Source organism: Drosophila tropicalis, unplaced genomic scaffold, assembly GCF_018151085.1.
Source record: "Drosophila tropicalis isolate 14030-0801.00 unplaced genomic scaffold, ASM1815108v1 contig_845, whole genome shotgun sequence".
In the NCBI taxonomy this organism is placed as follows: domain Eukaryota; kingdom Metazoa; phylum Arthropoda; class Insecta; order Diptera; family Drosophilidae; genus Drosophila; species Drosophila tropicalis.
The window spans coordinates 8891849-8913740 of record NW_027173338.1 but is presented as its reverse complement, the minus strand read 5'-3'; the positions used below and the strand labels follow the sequence as shown (position 1 = coordinate 8913740).

General features: G+C 35.0%; 5 protein-coding genes across 6 annotated transcripts in view; 2 read left to right on the top strand and 3 right to left on the bottom strand.

Moving 5' to 3' along the window:
* Positions 1–14812, bottom strand: part of B4 — a 53846-nt gene extending 39034 nt beyond the window's left edge. The window contains exons 1-2 of one of the 2 annotated variants that reach the window (XM_068294181.1): positions 14677–14812; positions 12357–12757 (exon numbers count right to left, since the gene is read on the bottom strand). The gene's annotated coding sequence lies outside the window, so the exon portion shown is untranslated. Of the gene's footprint in view, positions 1–12356; positions 12758–13025; positions 13152–14676 lie in introns of those variants that run through there. The other variant, XM_068294182.1, reaches the window with a different exon arrangement.
* LOC137580842 (uncharacterized) lies at positions 2439–3686 on the top strand. The gene is made up of 2 exons (XM_068294976.1): positions 2439–2908; positions 3084–3686. Exons 1-2 carry the CDS (start codon positions 2584–2586, stop codon positions 3587–3589), a joined length of 831 nt encoding a protein of 276 aa, XP_068151077.1. The 5' UTR covers positions 2439–2583; the 3' UTR covers positions 3590–3686.
* On the bottom strand, positions 3685–4512 carry LOC137580843 (uncharacterized). The gene is made up of 2 exons (XM_068294977.1): positions 4100–4512; positions 3685–4033 (listed from the first exon to the last, which is right to left on the bottom strand). Exons 1-2 carry the CDS (start codon positions 4425–4427, stop codon positions 3717–3719), a joined length of 645 nt encoding a protein of 214 aa, XP_068151078.1. The 5' UTR covers positions 4428–4512; the 3' UTR covers positions 3685–3716.
* LOC137580841 (uncharacterized) lies at positions 4506–5692 on the top strand. The gene has a single exon (XM_068294974.1). The coding sequence runs from the start codon at positions 4627–4629 to the stop codon at positions 5644–5646; it is 1020 nt and encodes a 339-aa protein (XP_068151075.1). The 5' UTR covers positions 4506–4626; the 3' UTR covers positions 5647–5692.
* Positions 14813–16567: 1755 nt separating the features above from the next.
* Positions 16568–18093, bottom strand: LOC137581033 (ribokinase). The gene is made up of 2 exons (XM_068295192.1): positions 17934–18093; positions 16568–17870 (listed from the first exon to the last, which is right to left on the bottom strand). Exons 1-2 carry the CDS (start codon positions 17987–17989, stop codon positions 16937–16939), a joined length of 990 nt encoding a protein of 329 aa, XP_068151293.1. The 5' UTR covers positions 17990–18093; the 3' UTR covers positions 16568–16936.
* Positions 18094–21892: the final 3799 nt, after the last annotated feature.

Here is a 21892-nt window from a genome sequence, read left to right as displayed (position 1 = left end):
ACGAATTTTGAACAACTTCGAGTCCTACTCCAGTTACCAGTTACCCAGTTGGCCACTTGGAGTTTTGCTTGGTTAAAATTTATGTGCACCGCACCGAGAAATAATCAACAACACCTCATAAATTAGAAGGGCCGAAACAGTTTTTAACTGTTATAATCACTAGGAAGATTGCCAAGGCAACAAAAAAGAATAACAACAAGAAAATTTGCCCAGATTCAAGTATTTATGGCGGTAAAGTTTGGAGCGTTTAGTTTGCCATTAATTCTTCGGAGATTCTGGCTAAAGAAATTGTACAGAGTATAACGTGAAAGAAAGCAATCAGTTTTTAAAACTGCAGCATTTAGAAAAACTTGAAAAATAAATGTTAGATTTAACCAGATAATGAATACTTTCCTTGTTCTTGAATGTCCATTTAATATTCATAGAAAATTTGACAAAAAAATCTATTCAAAATGAATGCAAAAGCCTTTTTTAAGGGTTCTAGTAGATGTGTAGTACCTTACGGCCATATTTTAAGTTATTTTAATTTTTTAAGAATAAACCCCCCCAAAGATTCTCCACGCAAATAAGTACGACAATATGAACTGCTGGTCTTTACATATAATTACTAGTCAAAAGGAACAACGTTTTCAGACATTTTCAATAATTAGAAGCGAGAGTTCTGTTCTAAGGGAACTAAGCTTGACGCATCAAAGTAGGCAACAGAATATTTAACTTTAAATATAATTTCGTTGTAAGTGTGTGCGTATGTGTAGAAGTTAAGGGCCAGGACCATACATAACAGACTCAGAGAGCTGCTCGTTGGATGTTGTTCCGCCTCAACACTTTCACACACAAACACCAATCAAGCTCGTTGCGCCTTTTTGGACAGGGGACAAAACTGGCGACCGCCTAGCAACAGCATCCGCTGCATGCAGCCAGCCACATGTGAGTGAGGAAAATCAATAAAATGTTCGTTTATCTTATTTTCTGTGCAGCATGCTCAGAGAATTTCCTTTTTTTCGCCCCGTTTTTTCCTCAGCCAATGGACAACAAATATAAATCTTCACCGCACTTAAGCCTTTTAAATGATAACAATGGAGCTTTGCTTTGGCAAATGTAGAAGAGAAGATGGGGAAGGGCAAACAAAAAAAAAGAGAAGATGTGGATGCAGCACAGAAACCAAAACTCGACCACTGAGTAGCAGGTGCACTGGACGGCCAAAGGACTTAGGCATTCAACCCCTATTGGGGACAGACAGACACTCACTCACACACAAACACACACATACATACATACGCATGCGAGTTATGCCATGAATTTATTATGTCTCTCCTTTAATAGACTTTCCTGTGGCCGCCGCACAAAGTTTATGAAAATTGAATGGGAATTTTTTTTTGACTTGCAACTTGACAGCTAAGCTATATTTAAATATATGTACTATGTGTCATATATTTTGGCTAAGTGACAAAATATTTTAAAAATAAAGTAATGAAAAGAAAAAGTCCATAATTTGCACATGGTGCACATAGATCTCTTTCTACATAAAAGAAATGGGTCATATTGCTCAGCACACGGATCAAACAGTTCACAAACAACAAATGCTTTTAACCACCGACTTACTAGTTTAGTTGTTCATACACTCATTTTTCAGTTTCACTAACTCACTTGCTCAGTTCTAAACACATTAACAATAGACTATAGTGACTCAAATTCATGAGAAAGCCAAAACAATTGCACAATGGCCATGTAGGTGTTTGGCTGATACCCATTATTAGCTTCAATTTCGCAATAATGACTTTATTGCCTATAAAAGGTTTTACATGTAGTTTTTTACGTCATCGAGTGAAAAAGCTGATAAATTAGTGAAAATGACTCTATAGAAAATCGACTTATATCAATGTCTCACTGTGGGGGCGATTCAATTAACTTTATAAAGGCCAAACAGTGAACAAATCTCTAGCCCTACAAAAGGAACCCAATTTTATTAATAACTCTATCTTAACCATTTCCCTGTTTTAATTTTCGCCACACAAGTATCAGCAAATTTCAAAATATTGCGAAATCACAACCAAAAATCAAAATCAACCCCATTTGCCATTGGGGGTCAAGTCTATGGACATGGGGCCATTCTATTCAACAAACTCTTGAAATGCATTTTATGCAAAATAACGTTAGTGCACTAGACCGTTATAATTGTCATATTAGACAGAGAATCCATGGCTAGCTAACTGGTAGGAGATGAGATTTGGACACTTGGAGTAGGAGTAAAGTGTCCCCCCCTGGATTCAGAGCAAGTCTGGACTGGAAAGCAGTGACCAAATGCTGGACCAATTGCCAGACTATGCAGGAAATTGCTTAATTTAGCGCAAAAATTATCCACTTGCTAACGAAGCAACCCTTTTTAAATGAGAAAAATAAAAATAAACAAGACATGGAATATACTTCACTTTAAGACTTTAGTTTCTTTTTTTTTTTTTTTGTTCATTCACAAACAAAATAAATGCTTCAAACAAAACCAAACATAAAAAAATAATACAAAAATAAATAACACAAGAATACATAACTCGACCATAGCATAAGTCCATCTTTAGACAACTTGACATGCCAAGCCAGAACTTTAAGTCCAAAGAGTCGGAGGATAGAATTGTGACCTCAACAATAAATACCACTAAAATTGGTTGGAATGTCAACCATCAACCAGAAGGACCTGAAGCCAAAGATGTAGAACAGAATGATAGATCTTTGACGCAGCCTGATCTTTCTTCGTTAGCTAAAATTCAGATGAGCCATAAACATATGACTGATCGTTTTGAAGAACTACTGAATCTATTCGAGAACTTTACAAAAATTGTGAGACAGGAGCACACCGGAGGGGAAACATTAGCCTTAAAGCGTACAAAATCTGAGCAATTAGTTCACAAAGAAGGTAAGACAATCGGCGGCCGACAAATTTAATCTAAGAAAAGGATAATACCTAAAAAACTTCCCAAACGTTTACACTCAAGCTTGTTTAAGATTTTTGTTGCATACTTTAAAGAGTCACGGAAAATATTGAAACTAGAAAATGATTAAATGACCATTTTTTTCCTGCATATTTTTAGCATCAGAGCTGAGCGATATTTCAAAATCATCGGCAAGCCTGATGCAACTTTCTGAATCTACGCTTGTGGGTTATCGCAAACCTGTGACTTCTGAAATGAGCTGTCAAACATCTTGGACGTTATTAAAACCAAAGCAAATCAAACTTCAACCTAAAGCAGCAGAAGCTAAAGGAAAAGATACGTCGAATGAAACGAAGCCAAGTAAAATTCAACAACATACCATACACATTGAAGTCGAATCGGTTACTTCAACAACTGCCCTACAGAGGGCACCACTGCGCCAACGGTTTTGGCATATTGTTGTGCAAGTCGGTAACACTTTGAAGGCCTGTGTATATATGATTGGCGAGAATTTCACCTACATTCTGTTCATACTTCTATGCATTTGGTGTCTATATCTGGTTATCGGTCATTATTATAGTTTCCTTCAAGATAATGTCACTAGGCAGACGAATAGGCTAGTCATTGTGAATCCAGATGTACGGCAACGTAATCAATTAACCTGATCACTGGACGCCTACATAAGAGTGGCATGCTCAGTACACAAATGAAATATCCAAAATATTATTATATTTATTTAAAAAAAAAAAAACATAAAAAATAAAGGCCAAAATAAGGTCATTTCTCGGTGGTTTATCGAAACATGTTTGGGGTGCAGCAACACATGATGGCAAGGCTGCAGTAGAGTGCAGATGCAAAATCGGTTAACATATAGCAAAATCGATCGGCCAGCGGTGCACGAGCTACAACATGCGGTCCCGGTGTGGAAAGGGCATCGATGAATATCGTTTGACGTGTCAGCTCACAGGGTGCCGATATTATTAAGGGACTTCCCATCAATTGATCTAATTTACGTAATCGTGGTTGCTCCGTCTGCACAGCTACTGAATGTTTAGGCACAACTTTGTTCTTTGTTTTTGCACTCAGCACGAATTCATCTTCAGAAGATTCTAGGAGAAAGGGAAATTACAGCTCTAAAATCTTAACAGGAAGTCAATAAACACTCAGATGTTTACCATCATTTACGGCATTGATCAGCCAATTGTGCCAGTTGCGTTGATATTTTGTCGTTTCTTTGGGAGTATTGTACAGTGTACACTGACTAGACGAGATGATCACCTCGATGTTGTCCCCATTGTTATTAACAAAATCCTCAGTTTCATCAGTTTCTGAGCATGGCTGATAACCCAATATATCGAAAAGTCGCTGGCATGTATCAGGGTCAGAGGATAGTTTCACATGATGATGATGAGGATGCTCATCTACTACAGCTTCCTGAACCAAATCGCCAATTAGTGTATGAACGAAATTGGCAGTTAACTGTGGCTGCTCCCTGCACGCCATTTAACTAAATGAATTTTGATTTACGTTTTGGATTTCTTTTATATTTTTGGTTTTAATTTAATTTTTTTTTGTACTTATTATGTCATTAGTCGTAAACATATTTGAAACTGTCATTTACATTGTTTTTCTCGGATGGAAACAAAACATTCACTTTCTGAAAACAACACAAAATTTCTGGTTTTCCCACTAAAAACGGAAAATGGCAACAAATGACGATGAGGAACATAAGGATCAAGAGGCAGGAGAAACGGATCATGTGATTATTTCCATAGGAGATGAGCCAAATGTAATACATTTACCAGATGCTAATTTAGAAGCAACCGATACAGATAATCTCGAGAGGACAGAGTCGCAACATATTACCTTTCTGATAGACGAATCGCCAAACACAAGTAGACAGAATGCCGAAGAGGCCAAAGCTTTGGTAAAGGACTTATTAGAGATTATAATACCACAAAGTCCAACATCAGAAAGTTCTTCGGCATTAGAAAGCACTCCGATAATTTGTGAACCTACTTCCACTTCAAGTTTCCCCGAGCGACGTATTCATCATATACTCGAATTGCTCAATCATTTTACACGCAATTTAGAGACTTTAGAACAGCAAGCATTGAATCATAAACAAGAAGTTCCAGTTCAGACTGGCAATCATTATCCTTTGCTGGATACCATGTCAATAATTGAAGTTCCTCCTCAACAATGTGAATTTGGCACACAAACCAGAAGCACAAGTACAAATCCTGGCCGAAGTAGCCTTCGCCTGAATGTAACCACAATGAAGACAGTGCGAACAGCGCGATCTTTTCGGTCGACTGCAAATCGTGGTAATCCCCAACACCCTGATATTCGACCACCCTGCGAACGTACTCATCATACAATTACAATAAGCACTAATGCTGCCGCAGCTCGCCGTGCTGCCAACAATCGTCAACGATCTCTGCCCGGTCGTTTGGGCCAGACTTTAAGTGACTTTGCTGCCGCCGTTTGTCTGTGTCTTCATGTTAACAAAGATTGTGTTTTTTGTTTGGGCTTCTTCCTGGCTTTTGTGGTCAGCGCTAGTTTTCTAACGGCCTTCTTTTATCGAACTATCGCATTCAATGCAACGGCTGTAAGAGTTCCCATCGATGCATTGACCAGCGTTTCCCCAAATGTCGTTCCTGTACGTTTTAATGGTGCTTACTACTATCTGTACAATGGCGAAAAGTCACAATACGGTTAAGACATTTTCAGTGTTTTATTACCAAAATACCAAAGTAAATGCACAAATATCGTTTGAATAGTTGTAAAATATTTTTTATTAATCAAAGGATGCTGCGTACCTCAAATTCTTAAACTGACAGTCGCACAGTGCTTCGTTTGTCGAAAACTCTTGTGACAATATTAATTACATGTTTAAAATTATTTGGAAAGAATAAAAAGATGTATTAAGTTGATGAAAAGTTATGATTATTGCAAACAGTTAGACTGAATAATTGATTATGTTTCGCCATTATTTTTTTTCCAAACTTTACAAATCAATAATTGATTTATACAATGGGTTATCGATAAACAACCCACTGTGCCTTGTTTAAGATGGTTTTGCATATTGGCGAGTGGGTAGTTAAATATTTCCAATACAAGCAATAGTTAAGTCTGAACATTTCATTAAAGCCATTAAAAACCTGGCACCAAATTGTCAAGAAGTCACGAAAATCTTAAAGGTTAGTATCTTAAAGATAAAGTATCTTATCTAACTCTTAAAATGAATTATTTTTTTGTTTAATAGTCTCCAGAACTGTTTATTAATGGAGTCTCAAGTCAGGTAAAGCTAGAAACTCTAAGATAAGAGGTGAATTAAGACTAAGACTAATGAAGCAGACTAAAACATCGCATATTCTAGAAAACTTGTCCATTTAGATGGTCGTTCGATGGATGTAAGATATATTTGGATAAGTTAAGAATGAGTTTCAAGATCTTGATAAGAATCTTTAAACTTTTAATTTTGATTTATATTCCATTTACAATAAAATGATTTCTCTAAGAGCTGGCATATTTTTGAAACAATCAACTGAGTTGCAAATTTTGCAGACTTTATGATTAAAAAGCTTTGGGTTCTCTATACAGAAATAATAATCTGAATTTGGTAGGGTGACTATTTCCACATGAGATTTGGTTCTTAGTTGTTGCAACTTAATGCCGGAACGAGGATCAGTTTGTTGGCCATAGAAGAAAGTGATGCCGATATTGTTGGGTAAATCGACCATACGAAGCAGAAGAGGTAGCAAATCTTTGGAAATGGTATGAAAGGCAGCTAAACCAGTGGGTAAACCGCCATTACATTGCTGAGCATATTGCGAGATTAGAGTGGGTGCAGATTGAACTTGCTGTAGGTTGGCCAAAGGTCCTAGCAAGCGCGTTAAACAATAAGGATGACATAAACTTTCGATATGTTTAAAAAACTTTTGCCAAAGGGTTTCTTTCGTTTTGGGTTCCTTCTTTTGATAACCCCATTCCTCGCATAAAATAAGATGCTTAACATGATCGGGATAGGTCAAGGCATAGCAACTGGCTAAATAAGCTCCAAAAGAATGGCCCAGCAATATGATTTCGTCAATTTTCAACTGCTGACGCCATTCCTCAAGGGCGGTAACCAATTGACATTCACAGAGTTCCCCTATGGCTGAGAAAATGGGACGAGTGCTACGACCAAATCCCAAAATATCTAAAGCATAGACCTTCCGCTGTTTGGCCCAATCGTCTAGATTGTGATACCACATACCCAGACCCATACCCAGACCATGTAGAACGACCAACGGCAAACGACGCTCCTCTGCTTGGGGGTTAGTCAAGGATAATGTCCATATTTGCTCAGATCCATCAACATCAACCACATTCCCTATATCGATAAAGTAGGCTTGATAGGGCGTCTTTAGTTGAGCTAATAATACCTTTTCGGCTTGCCGCAATTTCTGCTTTGAACTGAATGTCCATTCGATTAGCCATTTGAGTAAGCCAAATTGTTGCCGGGCGGCAGGATCAATCAAGGAGCTGTCACTTGTCGTCTGCCCGGAGGCGGTGCTGGTGTTGGCGGTCATGGTTGGGCACGATAGGGATTTCCCTTTGGGTTGGTTTTATGTTTTAGGCAATTTCGAAAAACTTTTGAATTTGACTCCAGACAAAACGTCAAAAAGGGGAGGCAGTAGGCCAACTTGACAATGGGTCAGAAGCAGCAGCAGGATTTTGTTTTTTCTTTTTGTTTGCCTAAGGGGGGAGGGGCATGGAGTGCGGTACGGGAAATTGGCCACAAAACGTTTGTCGCCTGCTGTGCAGCAATGGCAAAGGCAAAACTAAACTTTTTGGCAAGATGCCCAGGCACAAAGAAATTATTGTTAATATAGGCTGCCCTGGCCAAAGCCAAAGCCAAAGTCAGCAGGCAGCCAACAGCTACTAGTCCAGCCGGGGGTCGAATTGCTTCGTCGTTGGATTTTTTTTTTCTATTTTATTTTTTGAATATAATTTATTTATGCCAAATATGGCAAATATTTCGTAAGGAAATTCTATATACATACATATATGCATACCTAAAGAACGAACTTTGCATACGCTTTTCTGTTCAACGATGCTGCTTAAAGTTTTAGGGGTTGGCAATTGTTATGGGGGTTGCAGGATATAAAAAATCAAAAGATCCTTTAGAAAAATTAACCCTTTGTAGTTGTGAGAGTCTGTACAATCTTTATATAAAAAACCTTTCGCACGAATTTGTTTGTTTATGTACATATTTTTGGATAAAAATACACAGGGAATGCCTATAGATTGATACGTTGGCAAAGTTTTGCTATATATATTGTTTTCTAGGGTTGTTTGTGTTGCCATTATTACTTAACCTCTTTTAGTTTTAATTCACAATTAGTTTTGGCGTTGCATTTTTAAGTCTCTTGGTGAGGTTTGCTCTTTCTTAAAACGTCTTTAGTTGTGATTCTCAACTGGTTTTAACACTTTATAAGAAAAGTTTGCTGGTTCATGGAATGATCTTTCTTTTAAGATTTACCCTTCCGAATTGTTACTCTATTTAAGAACAAGATCTGTCAAAAAGAATTGCAAATTTGTAGAGACTTCCTAACTGTTCACATAGTTCTGGAAAAAGTCTATAAACCAGTAAAATATTTTCAATTTACCCTTACACTAGAGTAAAACGATATGTGATAGGTTTTATTGAGTTTGAAAAAAAGATGTAGAAGGAACAGGATATGGAGATGGTGTGAGGGGCGCAGTGTTGTGTAAAAGGAAGCTGGTCAAAATGGATATAAACTGTTTAGATAGCAAATTTACAAAATTGAATTATATATGTTACAGTTATTTTTTTCTCTATTTTTTTCTGTTTGTTTATTTTTTTTGGCAGCATGAAGAACGCAATTAAAGCTTCTTTTTTTTGTTTGCCGGATTTTATTTTTTCGGCGTTTTGTTTGAAAAGAACAAATAAATGTTGAAGTTGAATTGGGTGAGCAGAGACGAGACGAGTGGGCGTGTGAGGCTAGAGCTTCCGTTGGCAGGAAATTGAATTGCACGAACACGCGAAATTACATCATTTTGGAACCACGGTAAACAATTTCCCGTTCGCTTCTTCTTCGTTGTGTTTTCTTTTTTTTTTTTTTTGCACCCGTTTTTCAACTCACTAAAATTTTGACAGGCAAATTTTTTATGCCGTGTACGTTGTTGCCTAGGAGAGAGCCTACCTACATACACATCCTTGTTAACGGCAATTTGTGCGAAAATATCAATTTCACTTTTTTTTGCCTTCTTGGGATTGTTTTCCTCTTTTTTTGTGTTAAGGAAAGGCTTGTGTGTACATGAGTGTGTGTGTGTGTGTGTGTGTGGCAGTAGTAAAATGGCGGCTCTATATAAAAAATGATAACAACAACCAAAATAAAAACAAAAAAATATAACTGGCAATCAAAATGACAGCCAACATATACATACATACATAGAGAAAAATACCCGTAGAAAATGGATGTAAACACATGGACGTAGTAGTCCTTTTGAAAGGGGCACAATACATAACCAAATGGAAACAAAAAGTGAATTTTCAAACGATTAGCAAAGTTTTTAACTGAATTCATGAGACAAATATTTTTTTCTGGAATGATTCCAAATCAACCTATGAATGTCCGTAGATTTGTAGATTTCTGAGATTAAACAGAAGAAAAGACATTTTTTTACTGAAATATTTATCAGACCATGAAAATTAGATTATAAATAGACAAGTTATTTGTATAAACACTTTTCATTAGGAAAAACCAAGATGAGTGTGTGAATGAATTAGGCCCTAATGAATTTGAAATAGTTTAATTATTTTATAGTTTGCCAAGTTTTTTTAAATTTATTATTCTTTTTTAGGTAATAAAAAACATGATGTTCTAATTTGATTTCTAAATTTGTGTAATTGGTCTGATTATAACTATAGATTAGTGGTTTTTAATAACCTTGGCCTTAGAATGATCTGAAACGATGTAATTTAACACAAAATTTCAGCTCACTTTTATTAATAATATACGGTCAAAAAAATCATTAAATTATCAAAATGAAAAAAAACAAATGCGATTCTCCTTTCTTTTTTAAAAGTTTTTTAAAAAATTGAAGAATTCAATACTAAAAAGTGGTTCCGTTGGTTTTAATGGAAAGGATTGGGATTATCTAATATATACATACATACATATGTACATATGTATTTTTTCATGATATTTGCTTCCAACAAACTTAAAAAATTTCAATTGCCAATTCAATTTTAACAGTGGTCTACGTCCATGCTTCCTTTATTTTTGGTTTTTGGAAAATTCAGTCATTTTGCCACACCCACTGCGCCCATATGTATAGCCCTCGCTTGCCTTTTGTGCTTGCCTCTTTTTCCTTCGAGTTTTGCAATGCTGCCGCTGTCAAGTTTGAAAGGATTATTGCCACTTGCCGCTTGCGGCGAAACGTTCTTAAAATGTAACACGTTTCAAACAAGTTTAGATACGTGTAGTAGTTCAAAGAGGAAGAAGAAGCAACACCAGCACAACACAGATGATGTCTCGTTCGCTCTCGCTCTCTCCCTATCTCTCTCCCTCTTCCACTGTCTGTCTCTATGTAAAAAGTCATCAACGGGCCAGTTTTGCCCAGGCCTAGGCAAAAAAAAAAAAAAAAAGAACCGACTGGTTTGACGGGCTTTTTTGAATGGGTCTCTTTTTTTTATTATTATTTTTTTTTTTTTTTTTTTTTTGTAAGTTTTGCTGCCCTCCGTTTCAGTTTTTGAACTCTGTGGCCGCTAGCCGCTGTCCACCGACTCCCGTGACTCCAGCCAAATAGTCATCAAAAATTTGCGCTTTTTGCGCAAAAAAAAAAATGAAAAGAAATGAGAATTTGAGATGCTCTAAAATAAAAAATTAAGACAAAAACAAAACCTACAAACGAATATGACAAGAGTCGCCGAATATCAAAGGAAATGCCTAATGGTACGGTGGGTGGGTGGTCAAGACGGGAGTGACGGACGGATTGAGCGGGGTAGTAGATACACAAACACAATTGTGTATAAGATTGATGGAAATGCTTAAGTCATTCATCATAAGAATCTCTTGATTGGACAGTTCTCTTCCCCTTCTCATTCTAAGTTTTCATCGTTGGCCAAGCATTTCAATTTGAATAATATTATTATAATATTTTTCTTGTATAAGATATTAACCAAAAAGTAATTTCCTCTACATTAACCATCAAATAAGCATTAAAATATAATAATTACATAAATATAATTATGGAATTACATTGTAAAACAATGTACATGTAAAACAATTGTCAATTTATAGTTACCATTGGATGGAAATACAATATAAAATACAAAATATACTTTAAGTATTTACCATAACTAAAAAATTGATAAGATAAAGTATAACAAATTTATTTATCTATTGTTTATTTATCTACACTTAATTACCAAAACTTTTGCATTTAAACCTACTCTTTGAATCTAACTAGTGATTTAAGTCTATGGACTTACATCTGAAAAGTCAATATATACGATTTATTTTGACGAAATTATCCAAGAAAGAATTTTTCTTTTCTGATAAATGGGCCAAAAATAGAATATCCTGCTTCACACAGTTAAAAAATGTCGCCATTAAGATTAATATTGCATAAAATGCCAAAAATTTCAACAAAATATTTAAAATTATATTTTCTTTTTCTTATCTACATCGTTTGATGAGCTAATATTTATTTTATACCTACAAATCAAAATATCAAAAAAACGATTTTTGCATTTTTTGTGGTTGAATTCCTCCAAAGTTAAAATATCTTTTTATCTGTATAAATATCAAGTAATTCAGTCAAATGAAGTAAACTCAAATTAAACAATCATTCTGAACTCAATTGAATTCCCATCAATTTATAATGAAATTTTCTTTAAATGCCGTTTTCCTCACTCAACATTAATTGGTCAATTCGGCACTTGTGTTGAATGCAAAATGTTTCAAAGTATTATAGGATTATTCTTAATTCGAATTGTAATACAATTTTGTTTATTAATAGATATTGATTGAACATACACTACAAAGGCAGGGGAAAGGAAAATGAAAAACATTTGAATTGTCTTCAACAGATTTAGTAGCTGACTGACGAACGGACAAATGCACTTCAATCGGCTGCAGGGTATAAAAAGTGCACTTTCGATAAACATTGAATTTATAACCCAAAAAAGTAATTAAAACTCATGTATATTACACTGAGTACACTTAATTACTGCCCCAGTGTGTTTTAAGTATTGGGTAACTTTGCAGACAGTACAACAATTTTTGTAGGTACTCGAAATTCACCCAGTTTTTACGACTAAGCGCACTCACAATCGGATTTATATATGCCCATACGTACATACATATGTATGGCAAAACTTGAAACTTTAAGACCAACTATATACCTACTCACCTTTAAGAGTTTATGCAGCTGTAGAGGCTGAGACTGCAGCAATGCTTGCACTGTGTGTGTGTGTGTGAAGAAGGAGAGTCTGCTGCAGCTAGTAGATGTTGTTGATGGTGACGAAGTTAGTGCTTTTGCTACCGCTGCTGCACGTCCTGGCGGCCATCTTTGCTGGTGCGGAATCGAGGTGGAGGATAGGCCCAAGCCGATTTGATGCTTCGTTTTCGTTTTCTGTATTTTTTGGTTTTTGAGAACTGCTTTTCTTACATTTTTGATTTAAATTATTTGCTGGGCTTAATAACACTTTTCGGCTTTGGATTTTAAAGAGATTGGTTTTATTGTTATATTGATTTATGGCTGCTCGTGTGCATAAATCAAGTTTCGAGTTTTTTTTTTTTTTGTATTTATTTCTGATAAAAATAAGAGAGAGAAAAAATAATAAAATTTTTTGTTTTTTTTTGAAAGGTGCCCACGCAAACAGCAAATAAATAGAAAAAGACAAATTAAAGTGTAATCAACAACCAAAAAAAAAAAAAAAAACAAAAAAAAAATAGAAAAAAGAAGTTTAACCACTTTTTTGTCAGTTAAACAGCTGAAAAAACAGACGATTGAAACCTTTGCAAAGCCGGTTTCCAAACTAACAACAAAAAATAAAAAAAAACTAACTCACTAACTAACCTAGTGCAAAAGAGGAAAACTGAAAACTTTTTGTGTTGAACAGGCGGCTTAACCAGCAGGATGAAGGATCACGACTGCCAGCAGTAAGCAGCAAAATGTAGCCAGCTGATTGTAAAGCGCGGCCAGAACTTGAGCAAAGGACCTGCAGCCGGGCACTAAGGCCGAAAGCTTTGCCTTTTGGCCTAGCAGCAAAGCAGGCACGAAGGATGTCAGCGTATGTGGGCGAATTACAACAACAAAAACAACAAGAGCACACACACACACATTTACAGTTTTCCGGCATTACTGCCATGTAAATGTAAAACTCAATAGGTGCAAGCGAGATGCCAGCAATGCAATTTTACTGGCAAAGCGGCAGGCAGGCAGTAACTAGACCTCCTTCTTCCCCTCCACCCCCTTCTTAACCACACACAGTCTTTACTTTTGTCTGTGTTGGTGTGTGCGAGCGCGCGTGTATGGCGCCTGCGCATTAAGCGCACAGCTGACGGAGGGCAGCAGCGCCAGCAGAATAGGCACAGGGCCGCCTACGAAGTCAAATGAGGGACCCAATTTGAGATCCGTTACCGGAATACGAATTTATTACCAAAGTAAGTAAAAACTTTTTGTGATTTTCAAAAATCAAGAAGTTCTGATTTATTGTTCAAATCATAATTTTCACGTGAAAATATAAAGAATGTTCCATGAAATAGACCAGAACCTTTCAAAATTCCTTGACACTTCGAATACTTTCGATACATTCGCTTTAAGCCACAAAAACTTGTAGGATTTTCACTTCAAAACATTTTTTCTCGTAGGAAATTATTTTTCTGCAATTTTAAAGGGCTTTTTTTTTAGTGGAAAGTGGTTTAAAATGATTTATTAAGTCAATTTGGTAAATTATCACAGAATAGATACTTGAAAATTCATTCATTGTTAAACATAGATTTTTGTAGCCACGCATTCAGTAGATGCGCTCCTGGTGGCAGAGGTTAACTGCGGACTGCTGTGACGTCTGCTGTTGCTAGGTGCCTTAAAAGCTGCCAGCTGATTCTGATTATCGTTGGTGGGGGCTGGGTATTCGGCGTGGGGGCTACTGGGACTAGGGCTGCCTGGAATTTATTGACTTGGGGCCGAAGCGACAGCGAGAAGTAACGGCACTTTTTTCGGGCAAACGGTGGTTTTCCCCTATTGATTTCGGGCTGTTGGAAAATCTACATACAAACACTCACACGCACGCACATACAAACGTTAAAAAGAAAATGATTTTCAAACAAAAAAAAATGAGAATAAAACACAGGCATACATATAAACACATAGTATAAACAGGTTCTTTGCTGGGCATTTAGGACCTTGCAAAGGATGTGAATTTTTAATTTCACAAAGAGAAAGAGAGAGAGAGCATAATTCGCATTCCCTTTCGTAGTCACAGTTTTTATACATATATTTCGCATGCTCTTTTAAGAGTAATCTATCTGCCAGCTCCCGTTCTCTTTCTCTCTGACTCTCTATTACTCTGGCCACAAAAAAACCTGTTTTGTTTTTTGTTAAGAATTTGTTGTTGTTTTCTTTTATGGCCTCTGCCACTTGCACCAAGTTCGCTGCTGCTGGCTAAAACTATTTCACAAATTGTATGTTGTTGCTGTTTTTCTTTTTTCTGGCTTTTTGTTGCTACCGTGTTTTGATATTTTATCTTTTGCACAATTTACGAAACGAAATGATACGAATTAAAGAAATCTAAAACACATAAATGAAAACCAACCAACGCGGACCGACTCGGAGACGAAGTACAAGACTTGTGGGGACACGGACAACCAAGCGCACGTCCGCCCGCAACCAAAGACAAAAAGCATCTACAAGTACGCAAACCATGCACATATGAACAGAGCTAGAGTTCCCGCTGCCCACTGTTTTCAAATTTTCCCGCACTCGCAATTCCAAAACAGCCGGATCTGGCCGGAAAAAAGCTGAAATGACATCAGTGCATGTGAGAACGAACAAGAGAGAAAAAGACCTGTACCTACAACGAAAAAGTTTAAATACAGTGGACCATGTCTCCATGAAATTATGGGCGATGAAATGTATCTAAATTTTGTCGGATTTTTATAAAACATGTATCATTTGACGGGAAATTCAATTTACTTTCATACTTGGATAAGGAAAAAACTACCTTAGTTTAAATTGGTATCGTAAAACGGCGTCAAACCAAAAGATCTCAAGATTTACATACAAAAACTCAAAATTTCGAAATAATAAAAAATTAAAATTTTTTGTTGAAAATTGGCATGCAGATCAACAACTATGTCTAACTATAATATTAAAGATTTTGGAAAGACTGGGCTAAACTATTGACCAAAATTTGTAGGAGGGGCTTTTTGTTTAAACACACCTGTAAAAAAACGTCTAAAGCTGCCATGACAAAAATTACGTGTCATCATCTAAATACAATAACTAACAAAAAACTGAAAAACCTGAAAAAATTTCTTGGGAGTCGAGAAAATCAAATTCAAAGTTTAAAAATATAAGGGGCTAATGTATACATACAATATATTCGGGGTTTCCCCGTATTTCGTTGCTTAACACAGACAGTAATTCGATATGCCAAATTTCCTTATTTGTTAATCGTTGTCCTTTGTCTTTGTTTCGCAAAACTTTTTTCTCAAAAAATGTATTTGTTGTACCAAATTTTCGTTATCTGGGACGTTTGTTATGCGTGGGTTCACTGTACTTTTTAAACCTGCTCACGGGGCATGCAGCGTCAGCTGTTTATGCCGATATGACACTGGCAGTTCAGTCAAAGAGGAGAAAGAAGCTTCATTTAAAGTTACTTAAAAAGCTTTTTTGAACTTACACTGTTCCAGTGTTGATTATTTTTAAAATTTTATTTTATCAACAGATAACTAATTGTATCTTAATGGGACTTTATTTATCTATCTTTCTTTTTAGTGATTTTTCACTTTTCATGTGTTTGGACTAAAAAAAAATTGAAGTTTTACTTAAAATTCAACTGTCAAATATTATTAGCTCTTTCGGCGAATTCGATTTGGAGTGGCGAAAGCAAATTCGGCAAACTTTTTAGCGATGCGCAATCATAATTTCAATAATCGATGTTATCGCGGTTTTCCCTTCATTACACGAAATTTGAAATTCGTCTGCAGGTGGCAAATGAACCACATTAGATGCGCGAAATGTATATATTGTCATGAATTATGTATAAAACTGCACACCTGATGTAGAATTGGATTATAAGAGGTACAGACAAAAATCTAAAGACTCCATACTGATCAAGAAATATATAGAAGATTGTTTTTATCCGTTTAATATTAATATTAATAATATGGAAGCAGACAAGACCTAATATACACTTACCTCACAACATTTCTACATTAAGATTGAAAAAAATTAATTAAATAATTTTAATCGAGAATCCGTTCTGAAGCTAAAATTCATACTCGAGATATGAAAGATGCTCGTAAAGCAGATTCCAAATAATTACAATAACCGCGAGACAAGAATGGTTAAACATAGCAATTATATCTAAAAAATAAAGTTAAGAAAATAATCAATAAATATTAAAAAAAAAACCTTTATTAGTGACACAAAGGAGGAGTTTCGGTCCAATGCTTGGAGTTATTTTCAGGAGCCAACAACTTTTCTCCCTTTCGACATACGCATTAATCCTGAACTTTTTTTTTGATAAGTCATCTGGATATTCTGATGTTGGATTTTCTTCAGTTTTTCCTTTTAATGAATCTTCCCTTTTGCTTTGGCTTGCCTCAGGATTGATTGAAACTTTACTTGTTTTAGTACTTTGCCGTTGGGCTTCTTGCGTTTCGTTAATGTGCGATTCTTTCGCATCTGTATTGGAATTATCTTTGTGAAGTTTTTCCTGAGCATTTTCATCGACTTTTTCTGGTTCATTGGTTACATCTTCTTCAGTTATTGAATTTTTTTTTCTTATCAGAAATTATATTAACTATTGGTGGCCTTGTACAAATATCATTTTGTAGGTTGTGTTGCCCTGGAAAGCTGGAGTGGGTCCCACTGTGCTGGATAGAAAATGCGGCGCATGCATTAGCCGCACTTATGTGATTTTCCCTAGGTAGATCCGGATAGAGTGCTATATGATGAGCAAGACTTGCCACAAATGCATCACCTACACCTGATGGGTCTGCAACAGCCCGAATTGCTGGAGCCGGCATGTGCTTGCAAGTGTCCTTGTCATCCTTTGATAAATAAACTGCACCCTGATCGCCCATAGTTATAACAACACTTTGAGCACCCTTACCCAAAAAAGCATTTGCTACTTCTTTGGCATCCTCTGGGGTCTTTATCTCATCTACTGATGCAACCTGGGCAGCATCATCCTTGTTAATGCAAAGGATCGTCGGCGCTTTGATCAATTCGTCAGTCAAATTATTACTAAGGGGTGATGCATTCAATATAGACACACCTTTGAATTTTCGAATTGCGGTTAATGTTCCTTTTAGGCCTATTTCTAGCTGGCAAAGAAGTACTTTTGCATCTTTGAAAGCTTTCTTACAGCGACACACATCTTTGGCGAGTAGCAGCGAATTGGCACCGGGTACATCAATAATTTGACTTTCTCCATTATCTGATTTAGCAATCTCTGACATACCAGTGGCTGAGTCCTCCAATTGCTCCACATTGTCGACATTTACGCCTTGCTGAATCAGATAGTTTAGATAGTCATTACCTGCCACGTCCTTGCCCAGTTTTGCAATCATGGCGACAGTGGAACCCAACTTAGCAGCAGCCACACATTGATTAGCCCCCTCGCCACCGAAGCATGTCTCCATATACATACCCTCAACCCTTTCACCAACTTTGGGCAATTTTGTTACATATCTGCAAATGTAAATATTTAATTTTATTCATAAAACATTTATATATTCTTTATTGCATCCCTACGTAATGTATTCAATATTTGCTGATCCAAAGACCAGGACATCTATACATTTGACCATTTAGAAATTTTGAAAAGAACACTAATGATAATATAAAATAAAATATATGGGAAAAAACTAGACAGAAATATCAACAATATACATGATTTGATTTTGATACAAACACTAAAATGAAATAAATTATCTTCACTTGAACCAAAATAGAAATTGAGTAAATGCAATGAAATATAGCAATTGAATTGTAATCGATTACAATCGATTTTTTCCCCACCTCTAGTGTAATCAATGTTTCCCCATCTCTATTAGAAGCGAAGCAGGCCATGACGTTTTATTGTGACATTTGTATTCAAGGGAGGTCCACTCAAGCCACAACCAGTTCAGTTGCTTACCGGCAGGCGTCCGGTAAACATCTCTCCCATTTTCCGCTTTAAACATTTTTCCTTATTTTTTAAAACACTTTAAATAAAAACTCATAACTCAAGGAGTTGTTTATTTAAACCAACATTTTAAATTTAAAATTCCAACTCGATAATATTTCATCAGCCGGCATAAAAACGGTTTTTTATGAAGAGTTTCCTTAATAATAAAATCTACCACACATTAAATTTAAAATTCCAAATCAACAAGATGTGTTCAGCTAACATAAAAACGGTCTTGTCTGAAAAGTTTCCTTAATAATAATATCTACCACAAATTAAATTTAAAATTCCAAATCAACGAGATGTGATCAGCCAACATAAAAACGGTCTTGTCTGAAAAGTTTCCTTAATAATATCTACCACACATTAAATTTAAAATTCCAAATCAACAAGATGTGATCAGCCAACATAAAAACGGTCTTGTCTGAAGAGTTTCCTTAATAATTATTAATAAATAAATCTACCACACATTAAATTTAAAATTCCAAATCAACAAGATGTGTTCAGCTAACATAAAAACGGTCTTGTCTGAAGAGTTTCCTTAATAATTAAATCTACCACACATTAAATTTAAAATTCCAAATCAACAAGATGTGATCAGCCAACATAAAAACGGTCTTGTCTGAAGAGTTTCCTTAATAATTATTAATAAATAAATCTACCACACATTAAATTTAAAATTCCAAATCAACAAGATGTGTTCAGCTAACATAAAAACGGTCTTGTCTGAAAAGTTTCCTTAATAATTAAATCTACCACACATTAAATTTAAAATTCCAAATCAACGAGATGTGATCAGCCAACATGAAAACGGTCTTGTCTGAAAAGTTTCCTTAATAATAATATCTACCACACATTAAATTTAAAATTCCAAATCAACGAGATGTGATCAGCCAACATAAAAACGGTCTTGTCTGAAAAGTTTCCTTAATAATTAAATCTACCACACATTAAATTTAAAATTCCAAATCAACAAGATGTGATCAGCCAACATAAAAACGGTCTTGTCTGAAAAGTTTCCTTAATAATAATATCTACCACACATTAAATTTAAAATTCCAAATCAACGAGATGTGATCAGCCAACATAAAAACGGTCTTGTCTGAAAAGTTTCCTTAATAATTAAATCTACCACACATTAAATTTAAAATTCCAAATCAACGAGATGTGATCAGCCAACATAAAAACGGTCTTGTCTGAAAAGTTTCCTTAATAATTAAATCTACCACACATTAAATTTAAAATTCCAAATCAACGAGATGTGATCAGCCAACATAAAAACGGTCTTGTCTGAAGAGTTTCCTTAATAATAAAATCTACCTCACATTAAATTTAAAATTCCAAATCAACAAGATGTGTTCAGCTAACATAAAAACGGTCTTGTCTGAAGAGTTTCCTTAATAATTAAATCTACCACACATTAAACTTAAAATTCCAAATCAACGAGATGTGATCAGCCAACATAAAAACGGTCTTGTCTGAAAAGTTTCCTTAATAATAATATCTACCACACATTAAATTTAAAATTCCAAATCAACGAGATGTGATCAGCCAACATAAAAACGGTCTTGTCTGAAAAGTTTCCTTAATAATTAAATCTACCACACATTAAATTTAAAATTCCAAATCAACAAGATGTGATCAGCCAACATAAAAACGGTCTTGTCTGAAAAGTTTCCTTAATAATAATATCTACCACACATTAAATTTAAAATTCCAAATCAACGAGATGTGATCAGCCAACATAAAAACGGTCTTGTCTGAAAAGTTTCCTTAATAATTAAATCTACCACACATTAAATTTAAAATTCCAAATCAACGAGATGTGATCAGCCAACATAAAAACGGTCTTGTCTGAAAAGTTTCCTTAATAATTAAATCTACCACACATTAAATTTAAAATTCCAAATCAACGAGATGTGATCAGCCAACATAAAAACGGTCTTGTCTGAAGAGTTTCCTTAATAATAAAATCTACCTCACATTAAATTTAAAATTCCAAATCAACGAGATGTGATCAGCTAACATAAAAACGGTCTTGTCTGAAAAGTTTCCTTAATAATTAAATCTACCACACATTAAACTTAAAATTCCAAATCAACGAGATGTGATCAGCCAACATAAAAACGGTCTTGTCTGAAAAGTTTCCTTAATAATAATATCTACCACACATTAAATTTAAAATTCCAAATCAACGAGATGTGATCAGCCAACATAAAAACGGTCTTGTCTGAAAAGTTTCCTTAATAATAATATCTACCTCACATTAAATTTAAAATTCCAAATCAACAAGATGTGATCAGCCAACATAAAAACGGTCTTGTCTGAAAAGTTTCCTTAATAATAATATCTACCACACATTAAATTTAAAATTCCAAATCAACGAGATGTGATCAGCCAACATAAAAACGGTCTTGTCTGAAAAGTTTCCTTAATAATAATATCTACCACACATTAAATTTAAAATTCCAAATCAACGAGATGTGATCAGCCAACATAAAAACGGTCTTGTCTGAAAAGTTTCCTTAATAATAATATCTACCACACATTAAATTTAAAATTCCAAATCAACAAGATGTGATCAGCCAACATAAAAACGGTCTTGTCTGAAAAGTTTCCTTAATAATTAAATCTACCACACATTAAATTTAAAATTCCAAATCAACAAGATGTGATCAGCCAACATAAAAACGGTCTTGTCTGAAAAGTTTCCTTAATAATTAAATCTACCACACATTAAATTTAAAATTCCAAATCAACAAGATGTGATCAGCCAACATAAAAACGGTCTTGTCTGAAAAGTTTCCTTAATAATTAAATCTACCACACATTAAACTTAAAATTCCAAATCAACGAGATGTGATCAGCCAACATAAAAACGGTCTTGTCTGAAAAGTTTCCTTAATAATAATATCTACCACACATTAAATTTAAAATTCCAAATCAACAAGATGTGTTCAGCTAACATAAAAACGGTCTTGTCTGAAAAGTTTCCTTAATAATTAAATCTACCAAACATTAAATTTAAAATTCCAAATCAACGAGATGTGATCAGCCAACATAAAAACGGTCTTGTCTGAAAAGTTTCCTTAATAATTAAATCTACCACACATTAAATTTAAAATTCCAAATCAACGAGATGTGATCAGCCAACATAAAAACGGTCTTGTCTGAAAAGTTTCCTTAATAATAATATCTACCACACATTAAATTTAAAATTCCAAATCAACGAGATGTGATCAGCCAACATAAAAACGGTCTTGTCTGAAAAGTTTCCTTAATAATAATATCTACCACACATTAAATTTAAAATTCCAAATCAACAAGATGTGTTCAGCTAACATAAAAACGGTCTTGTCTGAAGAGTTTCCTTAATAATAAAATCTACCTCACATTAAATTTAAAATTCCAAATCAACAAGATGTGTTCAGCTAACATAAAAACGGTCTTGTCTGAAAAGTTTCCTTAATAATAAAATCTACCTCACATTAAATTTAAAATTCCAAATCAACGAGATGTGATCAGCCAACATAAAAACGGTCTT

What these genes read in the sequence shown, in the direction of transcription:
- LOC137580843 (XM_068294977.1), bottom strand. Translation starts at nt 4,427, where the DNA reads ATGGCGTGCAGGGAGCAGCCACAGTTAACTGCCAATTTCGTTCATACA. An exon ending in GATCAATGCCGTAAATGATG is followed by an intron (nt 4,034 to 4,099) that starts GTAAACATCTGA and finishes CCTTTCTCCTAG; the next exon opens with AATCTTCTGAAGATGAATTC.
- LOC137581033 (XM_068295192.1), bottom strand. Translation starts at nt 17,989, where the DNA reads ATGGTCAAATGTATAGATGTCCTGGTCTTTGGATCAGCAAATATTGAA. An exon ending in GCAAATATTGAATACATTAC is followed by an intron (nt 17,871 to 17,933) that starts GTAGGGATGCAA and finishes TTACATTTGCAG; the next exon opens with ATATGTAACAAAATTGCCCA.
- LOC137580842 (XM_068294976.1), top strand. Translation starts at nt 2,584, where the DNA reads ATGCCAAGCCAGAACTTTAAGTCCAAAGAGTCGGAGGATAGAATTGTG. An exon ending in GCAATTAGTTCACAAAGAAG is followed by an intron (nt 2,909 to 3,083) that starts GTAAGACAATCG and finishes GCATATTTTTAG; the next exon opens with CATCAGAGCTGAGCGATATT.
- LOC137580841 (XM_068294974.1), top strand. Translation starts at nt 4,627, where the DNA reads ATGGCAACAAATGACGATGAGGAACATAAGGATCAAGAGGCAGGAGAA.